This window comes from Tetrao urogallus (assembly GCF_951394365.1).
Source record: "Tetrao urogallus genome assembly, chromosome: 2".
Classification (NCBI taxonomy): domain Eukaryota; kingdom Metazoa; phylum Chordata; class Aves; order Galliformes; family Phasianidae; genus Tetrao; species Tetrao urogallus.
In genome coordinates, this window is record NC_136814.1 from 77,105,323 (window position 1) to 77,118,515 (window position 13,193).

Sequence of the window (13,193 nt, forward strand, 5' to 3'; positions counted from 1 at the left end):
TTTCCTTACTGTGACTTAATACCTTCTCTCCTAACTATTCCATCAGCCTTAGGCTTGGGGCAGTAGACAAACAACATAACTTTGTCAGTATTTCTGACTTCTCTGGAAGAGTGGAAAGGATTTGTAGCTTGCTAGAGTTATGCTTAATGGGGTAATGTCCACCTTGCAGTTCCTTACTAGGAACTTCCCTAGCCTTAAGCAAACATACACATTTGGAGTACAGTCAACCTATAACTCCCTCAACTGTCAGTGAACTGAGATGCATACTAACACACACACAAAAAACCCTCTACAAGTTAATTGACCATCTCAAAATTGACATTCCTCCTCAAATTCTTGAAGAACCTTTTTAAGTGTTGCTTATTTATTTATTTATTTATTTGAGGGATTTTTGACTGCAAGTCTAAAACTGCTATGAAAGATCACAGTGGTCAGAGACACATTTTTTTCCTATGACAATTACATGTTGATTTGTGGTTATTCAGACCTTTCTTCCACAGACTGGAGGAAAAAAAAAAATAGTTTTGAACAGTCAGGCACGTACTACATGCTTCAAGTATTCACAAATCTGGCTGTTGCACCATCCATTTAGAAAAGACACTTTAGTGTCTTGATAAACAAGAAAACCATTAAACAGGTTCTATTTAATCTGTTTTATAACTAGTTACCTTATCACCTCAGTATCTCTCTGCAAATCAAACTATATCATCCTCAGTCTGTGAACAGCATTCACTAGTTGGCTGCTTTTGAAGAACTGACACAAAATAGCAGGAATTTCCATTACTGGCCTATGTGCTGGGAGCAATTAGAAAAACCTCAACAATAAACAATGAATAAAGTAGTTAATATCCTGTTTTTCTTAAAATGAACGAACTTGCTAAAAGACTGTTGTTTATTGTCAATGTTTCATCTGATCCAGCAGACTGTTTCAGGTCCTATTTTTGTATTCTTCACAGTTGTACTCTGAGCAGTATGAAAGAGAAAGTACCCAAAGGGCACTCCAGCGTATTAAAAATTATTTTTCTCATATAGAATCCATTATTGTTGTCTTGGACCTTCTTCTCCTTTAAGGCTCTTGATCTCTCCACTGTGCTGTTTACCTCTCCAAAGGATGCCTGCCTCAGCTATTAGCTTGAATTCATTATTGTACAACAAAGCACTGTTTATGGCTGAATTCAGCTGTATTTGGACCTCCTTATCTCCCCAGATAGTCATTACTGTTCACAGGCCAGCTGGCAGCATACTTGTAGCAAGGCCACCTCTGAAACATGCTCGTGATTGAAGCACAAAAAAGCTACCAGTAGGAAAATAACACATCAATAAATTTCACACAGCATGCAAGGTTAGTTACCAAGGGGACTGACTGCTGGAAAAGCCAAACCTTTGGTACAGTGAAATACAGAAAGCAGACTGTAGAGTTCACATTAACTTGATTAGATGACATGGATAAAAATGCCTGTGATTCACCAACATAGAACTTCTGCTCTTTTTATTTTCCCCAAATTAAACTGCTGCTGCTAATTACACACATATCTTTTTCAACATCAAAATTTTTGAGTTTAAAAAATAGCTAGGTTGTTTTAAACTCCTTAATGCTTGCACCACTTCTGGGATAAAATTGTGGCTTTGAATAAATATACAGGCTGTTAATTAAAGCCTGTCTTTATTAATAAAGCCTGTCTTCCCTTTCTATTTTGCAAGTGTTCTGTGATTTTTTCTTCTCTTTTTTTACTCTGTGTTTTGCGTTAGGTATCGCCTATTTTGGTTCCTAGCTTCCCACCCTAAAATGCTAACCTTCATCCTCTTTCAGAGTTATCTGTAATGTGTCCTTCTTATGATATCATCCAATACATTAAACTGTAGTACTGAGTCGAGACCTTGTGGAGCTTACTTCAGTCACCTGAGATACGGGTAATCTCTTTGGATGAGAATTTTTCAAGACCTTGTGCATAAACCATGCTTGCGAGGTGCAAAGCCTCACAAAAGTCAAACTGTACCACGTCGAGTGCTTGCTGTGTCAGGGTGAAAGTTACACCGACTTAAGGCAGTGTGTGTCAATCAAGCCCTTTGGTGCTTTCTCCCACTTCATTGCTTTCTGAAGGTCTGAGGGCTGATTACTGAGTGACTGCTGTTTGAGTCTTGCAGCAAGGTGCTGCCCTGCCACTGCAGCCAGCACTTCCAGCTCTGTGGCCACAATTTTCGTTTCCTTGTGAAACCTGACTGGAACTCGGTAGTTTTCCCTCCCACCTGCTCCTTCTCCGCATACCACCTCCTCGCTCACAACGCTACATACACCACATCCACCCACCGCCCGTGGCCGCCATTTTGATTCAACTCCCGTACCGCCCAGGAGGCCCCGCCCCCTCCCACTCCTCCCGCCCCCCTCCTCGTCGTGTCATGCAATCCGAGCTCTGCCGTGAGGGGAGGAGCCTGGCCGACGGTCGCAACCAATCGGCACCCGATGTGCGGCGGCGCCGCGGCCAATCGACTGCTCGCTTCTTCGGGGGTGCGGTGTCCCTGTGCCCTGCTCTGCTGGCGCAGGCTTGTCGCCGCTGCCGCTGCTTGAGGTGCAGCGGTAGCTGTTGCGGCCTGGCCTCGCTTTCGTTCTATTTTCACTGAGGATGAGCCCTTGCGGTGCCCAGCGCGCGTCCTGCCCTGTCCGTCCGAGCCCATTCATCTAGCGACTGGTGAGGGGCGGGCCGCAACCTGCTGATGTGTCCGGAGGGGGCCGGGCTGGGGGGAGGGTGCCGGCTGAAGGGGTAGAGCATAGGGTAACGGGAGGCAGCCCCGGGCGCCGGCAGCAGCTTCTGCTTTCCCAAGCTGGAGGTTCCCGGGCCCGCTTGCTGTTAGCTCACCCCGTGGCGGTGCCGGCAGCGGTTCTGCCTCCGAGCAGCAGCACTGGGGTGCTGGCATCGCGTCGTTGGCTAGGGAGGATATTTCCGTGCCGCCCTGCTATGGCCAGCTGCCCCATCTTTGGCACCCGGCCCTCCCTTTGCTGACGTGGTCAGTGGAGCTGTCGGTCTGCATGGAGGCTGACCGCGACTTGTGGTTTACAGAAATAAATAGGAAGACACCCGGATGGGTGCTCTTAACAACGCTTTTCCCGAGGTCTTAGTTCTTTCAGTAAAGTCAGCCCTTCCCAAGACTTGATGTATTTATCTGACATAGCTTTAAGTACAGGAAATTCTAAGAAGCGTTTTCTCTACATTGCTCTTTCGTTGTGAGACAGATAAGCTGCACATCCAGAGCAGGATCCCAGTATGTTGTGGAAATGCCCATAACTGTATGCACTGTACTTCTCTGTTACTGCTTCCCACTGTGATCACACACACAATGGCCAGGGTTGGAAGGGACTTCAAGGGTTATGAATCTCCAGCCCCCCTGCAGGGCCAACAACCTCCCCATTTAATACTAGAACAGGCTGCCCTGGGCCCCATCCAACCTGGCCTTGAACTCTTCCAGAGACGGGGAAGATAATGTTGTTCTAGGGATTAAAATGTGCAGAGGGTTACTGAATAGGTTAAACACTCTATGGATATGTAATTTCATGAATAGGAAATGATGATCTTGTTATTCTTTAAAGGCTTGGTCAATGTGCTGCTTGTAGCTGAAAGGTGTGTTTGGTGATATTTATCTAGGAGTTCATTTGTGTTCAGTGGCTTCTCATAATGCATTCTTGAGGCTACGCTGTTTAGTGTCAGTGCTACCTCTTGTTATATTACCATTTAGCTCCAGTTTGCTAGTCTAAACTACTTTAGTATTTATTAGTGGAAGCTGTCATCAGTCAACAGAAAACTCTGGACAATTAGCAACGTGTTAGCAAACAAAATCTATGGCTTATGGAACTGAAACTAGGTTATTTTTAATTTTCATTAGCTTAATAATTAAGTAGTCTTCTGTAAAGTTTGGTTTGGGGACAAATATTTTCAGGATTACCATGTTGTTGTGGTTACACATTTTTTGTGATATTAGGAAACGAGTCTGAATGGACCTTGGAGAGCATTGTTGAATGTCAGCATGCTTGTTCAAAAATGAAAACAAAAAAAGCCTCACAAACATCCAGGATATCTTTAAGAACTCGCAATGCCCTTATAAGGCTGGATTTGCCTCATTGTAGTGTATGACATTGCCTGTCGCTAATCTTCATGTAAGCTTCTAGCAACTTACAGTCAAATGGAAAAGTAAATCGATTTTGTGTCTTTAAAGCCACATTATTTACACTGTTAAAAAAAAAAAAAAAAAAGATTATTAGGGTTGATGAGAAAACTTTGGACTTCTTTTTTTTTTAATGCAAAATAGAAACTCCTACTTTAATTGTAAGAAAGCCAAATATTTGGTAATTTTTTCACTGAGTATATCCTAGTATATAGTTGAAATTTAGGAATGAATCAACACCACTTAAATAAATCCTTTCAAAACAGTGAGTGAGATGAGGGGAGGTTATACTAATCTAATGATCAAATAAGATACTAAGAAATATATTCTGTTCTGGGACAGGTAGCTGTACCTGGAGCATTAACTCCCAGTGCACTACGTGATGTTATGATGTGGAATACTGATAACCAAAAATCATAAAACCATGACAATACTAAAACAGCTAGAAGCAGGGTTTCAAATCAGTGTTGCTAAGTTATCAATTCAGTTACTGTAGTGCATTGTGCATGGAAGATGCTAAACCAGTGATCTGTCCAAAAGTAGCAGTGAATTCTTATCACTGCTGCTAGTTTTCTCTTTCATTTCTGTGCCAGGATCGTTGTCTCCTGTGCTCTTAGGACCAGAAAAACACAACTGCAGTTACTGTCTGCTGCCTTAGTGTGATGTTCACATCTATATTAGTCAGATTTTGATTGGTACAATACTGAGGGTAGGCTTTTCTCAGGAAGAATCTGAACGACCACGTGAATTCTAGTATTAAATGTGTGCCTCCCAGGTTGGCAGCTTCAATGTCTGTTTCTGGCATCCAGCATATGATAGGATTTGTTACCCTTCTCTTCTATCAGCACCCCTGTACTTTTAAGGCAGGAACAAACAAACTGTGGAAAAAGAAAGAAATTCAGGAATGTGTTGGTTGAGAATGTCGTCTGACAGAAGTGGAAGCAAGCAGCATGCATTTTCCTTTATCCATTAGCTTGTGAGCTCTCTGTGTTCGCTGCTGGTGTTCTAGGCATCGCAGAAACTTTGCTGTGTGTGCTGTGCCAATGGTGCATTTGGCAATTGAAAGACAGCATCTGAGAAACACTTGCAATAAGGTCTGCCTCTTTACTAGCATTTCTGCTGTTTCTGCATAATTGTTACGAGATTTCTTGTTGCCAGAACTTAATTGATCATACATTATATACTTGTTTATTCTGGGAAGCATCTTGGATAACAAAAGAGCTAAAGAGAACCTTTGGACGAAAAGACTGCTGACTTACCAGATGACCCCTGTAAGCAGCTTTGATACCCTGCAAGATTTCTAGAACTCCCAAATGGGAGATTGTTTCTCTCTGCTTTGTTTGTTATACACAAAGACTGAATAGAATCTCAAGATTTCATCTAACTGCCCTCTGATGTGCATAATCTTAGTTTCATTCTCAAGAGAGGTGTTTCGACTGTGTTCTTAGACTTCTTAATAAAGTGGTACGTTTTTGGAATTCGTAGAGATCACTTTAAAGAAACAAATTTGAGACAAGTACAAGTGACTGCAACTTTTCCAGCTGTAGGAGTTCTGATTCCTTAAGGTCTGATGGCTCCTCTCTGGCCAGAGACCTTATATGTAGTGGGAGGTCAGATAACCGTGTGTTCTTGTTCATTGGGAGGGTAGATACTCTGCTTTAGAGTCCTTCTAGTGGCATATCAGGATGAACAGGACTTTCTGAAAATGAGCTGCTAATGCTTTGGTGTAGGGAAGGAGTTGTAGCAGTAGGTCTCTTTTGACACCGTGCTGGAGAAGCGCTGAAGTGATTGGGTGAAAGTGCTGTCCAGGAGGTTTGACAGCTGTGGTGTGGTGCTGCTTTGCCCTCTCTGGGGAAGAGCTGAGTGGAAGGGTTGTAGGGTTAGGGTTAGGTTTATAGCTGAGTGGGCTATAAGCATGTCCGTTAATTTGAACTCCAACCCATTCCATAACAAAAACGTTTAAAGGCTGATAATGTTATTTACCTTTTTGTCTTCCAGTAATTACAGCATTAGGAAAAGACTAGTGTTCTGAGTATAGTTAGTGATGAGAACTCTACAGAAATAGCTGCAAATAAAAAGCAAACACATAACCAAAGGCAACATATATTCTAGCCACTGAAGTTCCAGGTTTAAAAAAATGCTGATGGTCTTCACGCTTCAGGCTTCCTTTTGGTGCTGCTGATTCAACTGGGACTTCATGTACTAGAATTAAGCACTTTTAACACCACTTACAGGATTTTCACATAAACATGAACATCACAATTTTAAAGTTTTAAGATTTCACTTAAGGACCTATTTCATATGTAAAAATAGTCAGATATGATTATTAACTCATTTCAGGTGTTGTAATAGCATGACTGTGTTATTGATGTTTCAGTCTTTGTTGAAGAGGGTTGTAAACTTGAACAGCAGCTTTCTGTCTCAAAACTTAAGGTGCACATGTCAGTGTCCTAATGTAGTATCTGTTGTTGTATGTTATAGTAAGGAGGGCTGGGTTAGGGTGACTTATAAAGAAATAATTCACAAAGTTGCAGTATCATCATAATGGAATTACTGTGTGGTAGTCAGGACTGTATTTTGTTGTTTGGACTCTTAGGCTAGAGCTCAGGTACTTTAATAAGTAATATATAATATTATAATATAATATAATAATAACTTTTTTCTTATTTGTGGGCTCATTTATTGTAGTGTTTCTCATGGTGTAGTTTCTTTTTTTTTTTTTTTTTTTTTTTTGTACAAGTTTCTTCTTCCTTCTGAATCATTTACCCATGCAATTCAGTGTAGTAAACAGATGAGTATCAGCCCAAGGGATGGATGGTATGCCATGGGGCACGGCAGGGCTGCTGCCTCGAGTGGCAATGCCACTTCCTATCAGTTTACGTGACAAATTAGTCAGTTTTATTTGTGACTTCTCTGCATATTTTTTCTCTGTGCTTGTTGATTTTATTTTTCTTTCTTGTTAGCACTAATAGCAGTGTCTTAAAAATTAATGCTATTAAAGATGTGCTTCACAAAGCATAAAGTAAAATTCATACTACTCCACAACGTGGTTTTATCACCTAGTTAGAGTACTGATAGTTTTTCCTATAGATACCCCTATATATTTTAGAATAGTTACCATTTAGAAGAGTTTGATGCTCTGGGTATCTGGGCTACCAATAGCAGCTACCTGTCATGCCTTGATTCCTTGGAACAGCATCAGGCCATGTACTTGAAACTAAAGCTTCCTTTCAAATCTGTGATGTTGGCTCTCTTCTTAGTATAAGGATTTAAAGAAGATAGAAAGAGAAGTCCAAAAAGGTATGGGTTAAACTTTGTGTTATTGCAGAGGTTTGTATGCTGGTTGGAAGACATAAACTCACTATGGCAAATGTAAGCTAAATGATTGTGGTCACGTTTGGACTATAATGTTAGATATTTCTAATGTTACTCATGGACAGGGATGAGGGACTCAATTATAGTGAATAAAAACTATTTTTTCCCTAATCTTTGAAATTGATTGGAAAGTACATAATGAATAACTGTGGTCTGTAGATTTCCATTCCAAGTATTTAATCTTTTCTGAATGAGGGAGAATAATAACTGTCAGAGGTTTTTTCATAATATGTTTCAGTTAATATTTTTTATTTACTTCCTGTTGAAAGTTTAGATTCCATTACTTCCATTACTATTGTTTACTCTAAACCTTATGGCAACGGTTGATAATTCTTGAAATAGGTGGAATGGGATTTCTGTTTTCTTTTCCAGCCAAAGTAATTTTCCTATGACAAATCCTTGCAGATTGTGACATACTAAAATATGGTTGTGTGTTGGGTACCTGAAAAACGATGGCAGCATGCTTTTAAAAGGGAGAGCAAGGAGTTTGGTGTGAGTGTGGTTAGGTTTATATTGATTGCTGAGCTGGGAAGGGAACAGATTATTATTTTTTCTGAGAGTTACGTTTTATTTATCCATCTTTCATGATATTGTTGCCTGACTTCTTTTAAACACTTATAAGCTTCCTGCTCGTTCCAGGAGCTTTACACCTTTGCCTTGCAGGCAGTCAGCAATCTGAATTCATTTGTGTGTACAAGTTGCTTTTCTTTCTTGCCCGTCTTGCTGTCCTTCCTCACATTTGTCAGCAGCTCTGGAAGTGGTGGAAGGGAGCCTTGCTGTTCATTGTGCAGAAGAGACTTAGTAGGAAGATGGTGGCCTAGAGCTTAATCCTTTATTGCAGTGGCAAAGGGAAACTGTGGTGGTCCTTCTCCTGGGCAAGACTGGCAGAGCCAAGATGTATTCAATATCTGCTTGGGTTTCTTTTGTTTTGGTTACTTGTTTTCTCAGCAGTCCTTCAGTTCAGTCCTTGCTTCCTGATAATTAATAAACTATTGAGGTCCTGAGGTGGCTGGGAAAAGAAGTTGTTGTTTAGATTACTTTTTTTTTTCTTGTTCATCATGTAGCCTCAAAGATCTATGTCAAAGAAGGGGAGGCATTACATTCCAAGCATGGGGTGGGGAAGGGATTCATGGGTTTTTAGACTGGCTAAATGCCTGACTGAGCTCAAATGGCATTAGACAAGTCAGTTAACTCTTCCTACTTTGCTCCTACACTTGTAAGTTCTAGTATGATTTAACTTTGTGTAGCTGATGGGAGAAAGGTTTTTTTTATTGATTAATCTTTTCTGTTTTGTCCTTTTTTCAGGTCTCCCTTGCAATTATGGAGTTTTAGAAGAATAAAGGAGTGTGGAGGGGGAATCCCCCTCTCCACACGTAAGGTAGTCAGTTCACTTCAGAATTTTCTATGGACAACAATATTTGTTATATATGATGGTGAAATAAGACTTCTTAAAATATATATATTTTTAAGTATTTATTTGGATCAAGTGCCAAACATAACATTACAAAGATTTCTGATGGCAGCTCAATAAAACTGGATTTGCATCTTTGGAATTACAAATCTGTGAAGGCACTGTGTTGTATACTGAGTTGAGTGCCTTGATATTCTTAATGGTTGTTCCCCTTAAGGAGAGGAGCAGCTTCCGAAGTGAAGATGAATTCTCTCATGCCAGACTGCACTTCTAAGTGTCGATCTCTACAGCATGCTTTGGATGTTATTTCTGTAGTAACCAGAGGAAGTGAAGGCCAGATCAAAGCCTTTCTTTCTTCTTACTGCTACAATGCTGCAACTATAAAGGATGCCTTTGGTAGAAATGTTCTACATCTTGCTTCATCCTGTGGCAAAAAAGGTGTGCTGGACTGGTTGGTTGAGACCAAAGGAGTGGATCTGTTGGCAAAAGATAAAGAGTCTGGATGGACAGCTTTGCACAGAAGTATATTTTATGGATACATTGATTGTGTTTTGTCACTACTTAAGGTGAGTATTTGCAACTGCAGTTTTTCTTGATATCTGTAAGTTTTAGAGTTGTATCAGTCACTGGAAAGTGAATGTTTTTTAAACTTGACTGAAAGCCTCTTGAAGGTTATCTTAGTATTACATTTAGAGCATAGAGCACTGATTTACTTGAAATTTGTCTTTGTATTTCTAAAAGAAGTCTGTCTTTGCCCACTAAGAAATCAGCACTGAGTAAGGATCCTCAGGCAGTTGTGGACTTCCCTGAAAGACTGGGAACAGTGTGTTAACAGTATCAGGCTTAGGATCTTAAGAGTATAGAATGAACATGATGTTAGAGAAAAGATACTGCAAAAATAGACTCTTCAGTCTATTATGCCAGTTAGTACTTTTTAGAGAACACAAAATATAAGATCCACCCAAGCTTATGTTTGAGAGGGAAGCAATTCAAAATAATGCAGTGTTTTATTAAACACATGGTCATTTCATTTATATTTTAACCAGGGCTTTTTAACCACTCATTTCCCTTTGTTCCTTCCGTGTTATTGCTGTTTCTTCCCCACCTCTTAGCAAGTTGTTTTTTATTTTTACTTCCTTCTCCCTCTGTTTCTCCAGTCCAAAGTACGACAACAGGAAGATCTACATTTGATTGAGATGTTCAGGCTCCATTAGCCATGTAAGAAAATAAATATTTGTGGTTCAGGATGACTTAAAGCAAATTTTAAGACAGAGACTTTTCCATTTTAAGTTCAGTTTAAGTTCAGTTTAATATTGCAGTGACTAGCAATTTGTAAGCATTAAACTCTCTGCTTTCAAGAAGCAGTTTAAACAAAAAGGTTGAGGGTCCAGTAGTTCTTAATTCTTGAAAATGTGATAACTGATAAATACACGTTTCATGTATTGTACCCCTGTGTAGTGAGGAGGTTTTCTTTAAGCTTTCTGAAAGTAAATGTTTTTATGGGAATTGCGGGTGGTTCTTTTCTCTGTAAAACTGGTAACTGCATATGTGATGTTTGAAAAGGTATCGAATCCTCTAGTGTGTGTATGTGTCTCTGTATCTTTGATATTTGCTTACAGGAGGCCTTTAGTGTTTTTCCCAAAGGTGTTTAACTTCTTCATCAGTTGCATGACTATGTGAGATTTTTATAATAGGTGGCTCTGTTGATACGCCTCTTAAAAGAAAAAATGAGTCATGGACTAACTTCTAGTTTCTTAACTGAAGTCTCTCTGCTATGCAGTGTTATTAAAAGCATGTGTTCTTAAGGTTTTACAGCAATGACAGGAAGGGATTATGGAACACAGTTATGAAATAGCTGAGCTAGAAGGGAACCTTGGAGCAATTGTCTAGTCCAAACATATGTGTTGCAATGTTTTAATACTAGTTCAATAAACATGTTTATATGTTCAAATGGAATTTCTTTTGTTTAAATTTATACCCACTGCCGCTATGCCCGGTCATTGGATACTGCTGATAAAACTTTCTTCCACTGCCTCCAATTGTGTATTTTTTTTTAATACAAGTTGATAACATCTGCCCCCTGAACTTTCTCTGAGTTGAGCATCCTAGATCTCTTGGCTACTCCTCCTATATGATATCTCAGTCATCATCCACACCTCTCTTAAGTTACTTTCAGGGCTGGGGACTCCACCACTTCCCTGGGCTGCCAGTTTTAATGTTTGACCACCCTCTCATGAAGGTACTCTTCCTGATATATGATCTAAGCCTCCTGTGGCTCAACTTGAGAGTCTCTCTTTGTATCTTACCACTTGTCAACTTGCTGCAGCCTTCTTTCAGGTAGTTGTAGAGAGCGATGAGGTCTCCCCTCAGATTCCTTCCTCTTCTCCAGACTCTGCAGTGATAGCTGTAGCTTGTTATGCTTATAAATGACTTATGAGGCAGCCAGAGGGAAAAATATTGTGTTAGCTATTATCATGTCATGACATTAGGAGAAGGCTCTTTGCCAAGGGAGTGGTGGGGGAGTGGAGAAGACTCCCCAGGGCAGTGGTCACAGCCCCAAGCTGCTGGAGTTTAAGGAGAGTTTGAACAGTGCTCTCAGATATGGGATTTGAATTTTAGGTGGTCCTGTGCAGAGCCAGAGGTTGGACTTCGTGGTTTTTGTGGGTCCTCTCTGACCCCTTCAGTTGTTGCTGTTTAATTCCTTAAAACTGATGTCGGTAGCACCTTTTAAAAAAAATATATGTATATATATTAAGAGCACTGTATATATGTGTACGTGTACAGAATATCTACACTCATCCACAAGGAAGGTTGGAGGGAAGATTTGGGGAATTATGGGTCTGTCAGCCTGACCTCAGTATTGGGGAAGGTCATGAAGTAGATTGTCTTGACTGTGATTACGTGGCATGTTCAAGACAGCTGGGAAATCAGGCCCAGCCAGTGTGGATTCGTGAAAGGCAGGTCCTGCTTGACCAGCTTGATCTCCTATGAGCAGATGATCTGCATAGTGGATGAAGGAAAGGTTGTAAACGTAATCTATCTAGACTTTAGTAAAGCCTTTGACTCTGTCTCCCGCAGTATTCTCCTGGGGAAACTGGCTGCCCATGGCTTGGACAGGTACTCTTCTTGCTGAGTAAAGAACTGGCTGGATGGGCAGGCCCAGAGAGTGGCGGTGAATGGAGCTAAATCCAATTGGTGATTGGTCGTGAGTGGTTTTGTACTGGGCCCTGTCCTGTTCAATATCTTTATTGATGGTTTGGACTACGGGATTGAGTGTGCTCTCAGTAAATTTGCATAGGACAAGTAGCTGAGAGGGAGTATCAATCTGCCAAGGGATAGGATGGCCCTTCAGAGGGATCTGAATAGTCTGGATTGGTAAGCTAAGGCCAGTTGTATGAACTTCAGCAAGACCAAATGCTGGGTCACAACAACCCCAGGTATTGCTATAGATTTGGGGCAGAGGGACTGGCAAGCTGCATGGAGGAAAAGGGTGTGGGGGTGTTAGTTGTCAGCTGGCTGAGTATGAGCCAGTAGTGTGTCCAGATGGCTGTGAAGGCCAACAGTATCCTTGCACTGTCAGAAATAGTGTAGTCAGCAGGAGCAGGGAGGTGATCATCCCAACTGTACTAGGCACTGGTGAGGCTGCATCTCAAGTACTTTGTTGGCTTTTGGCCCTCTCACTGCTGAAAAGACATCAGGGCCCTGGAGCATGCCCAAAGAAGAGCCATGAAGCTGGTGAGGGGTCTGGAGCATAAATCTTATGAGGAGTGGCTGAGGGAACTGGATTGTTTAGACTGGAGAAGAGGAGGCTCAGAGGAGACCTTATCATTCTCTGCAAGGGAGGTTGTGACAAGGTGGGGGGATCTGGGGGATCTGCCTGCCTCTTCTATTGTGTAATTAGTGATAAGATAAGAGGTAATAGCGTTTGTGGTGGGGAAGATTCAGGTGGGATATTAGGAAAAATTTCTTAGGAGTGGTGAGGCATTGGAGCAGTCTGCCCAGGGAGGTGGTGGAGTCACTGTCCCTAGAAGTTTTTGAGAAGAGAAATCGTGACCTATTAATGCTTTTTGCTTTTGAAACTTCCTCACTACTATTTTGTCTGGCTATTTGTGCTCTCTTGTCTTTTTTCTCAGCATCTGTGATCTACTGTTCCGTGCTTGTTTTCAAAGCCATAGTAGGTGGGTTTTTATTTTTAATCCTGCTTCCCTAGCTTGTCAAAAACTTTTTTTTTTTTTTTTTTTTTTTTTTTAAG

General features: G+C 41.0%; 1 protein-coding gene across 1 annotated transcript in view; it reads left to right on the forward strand.

The window, feature by feature from the left end:
* Window positions 1–9,183: 9,183 nt before the first annotated feature.
* IBTK (inhibitor of Bruton tyrosine kinase) overlaps window positions 9,184–13,193 on the forward strand; it is a gene marked incomplete at both ends in the record, with an annotated part of 48,055 nt that continues 44,045 nt past the window's right edge. The window contains one exon of the mRNA XM_079550878.1: window positions 9,184–9,507. Within this exon, the coding sequence (XP_079407004.1) occupies window positions 9,184–9,507 (324 nt within the window). The remainder of the gene's footprint in view (window positions 9,508–13,193) is intronic.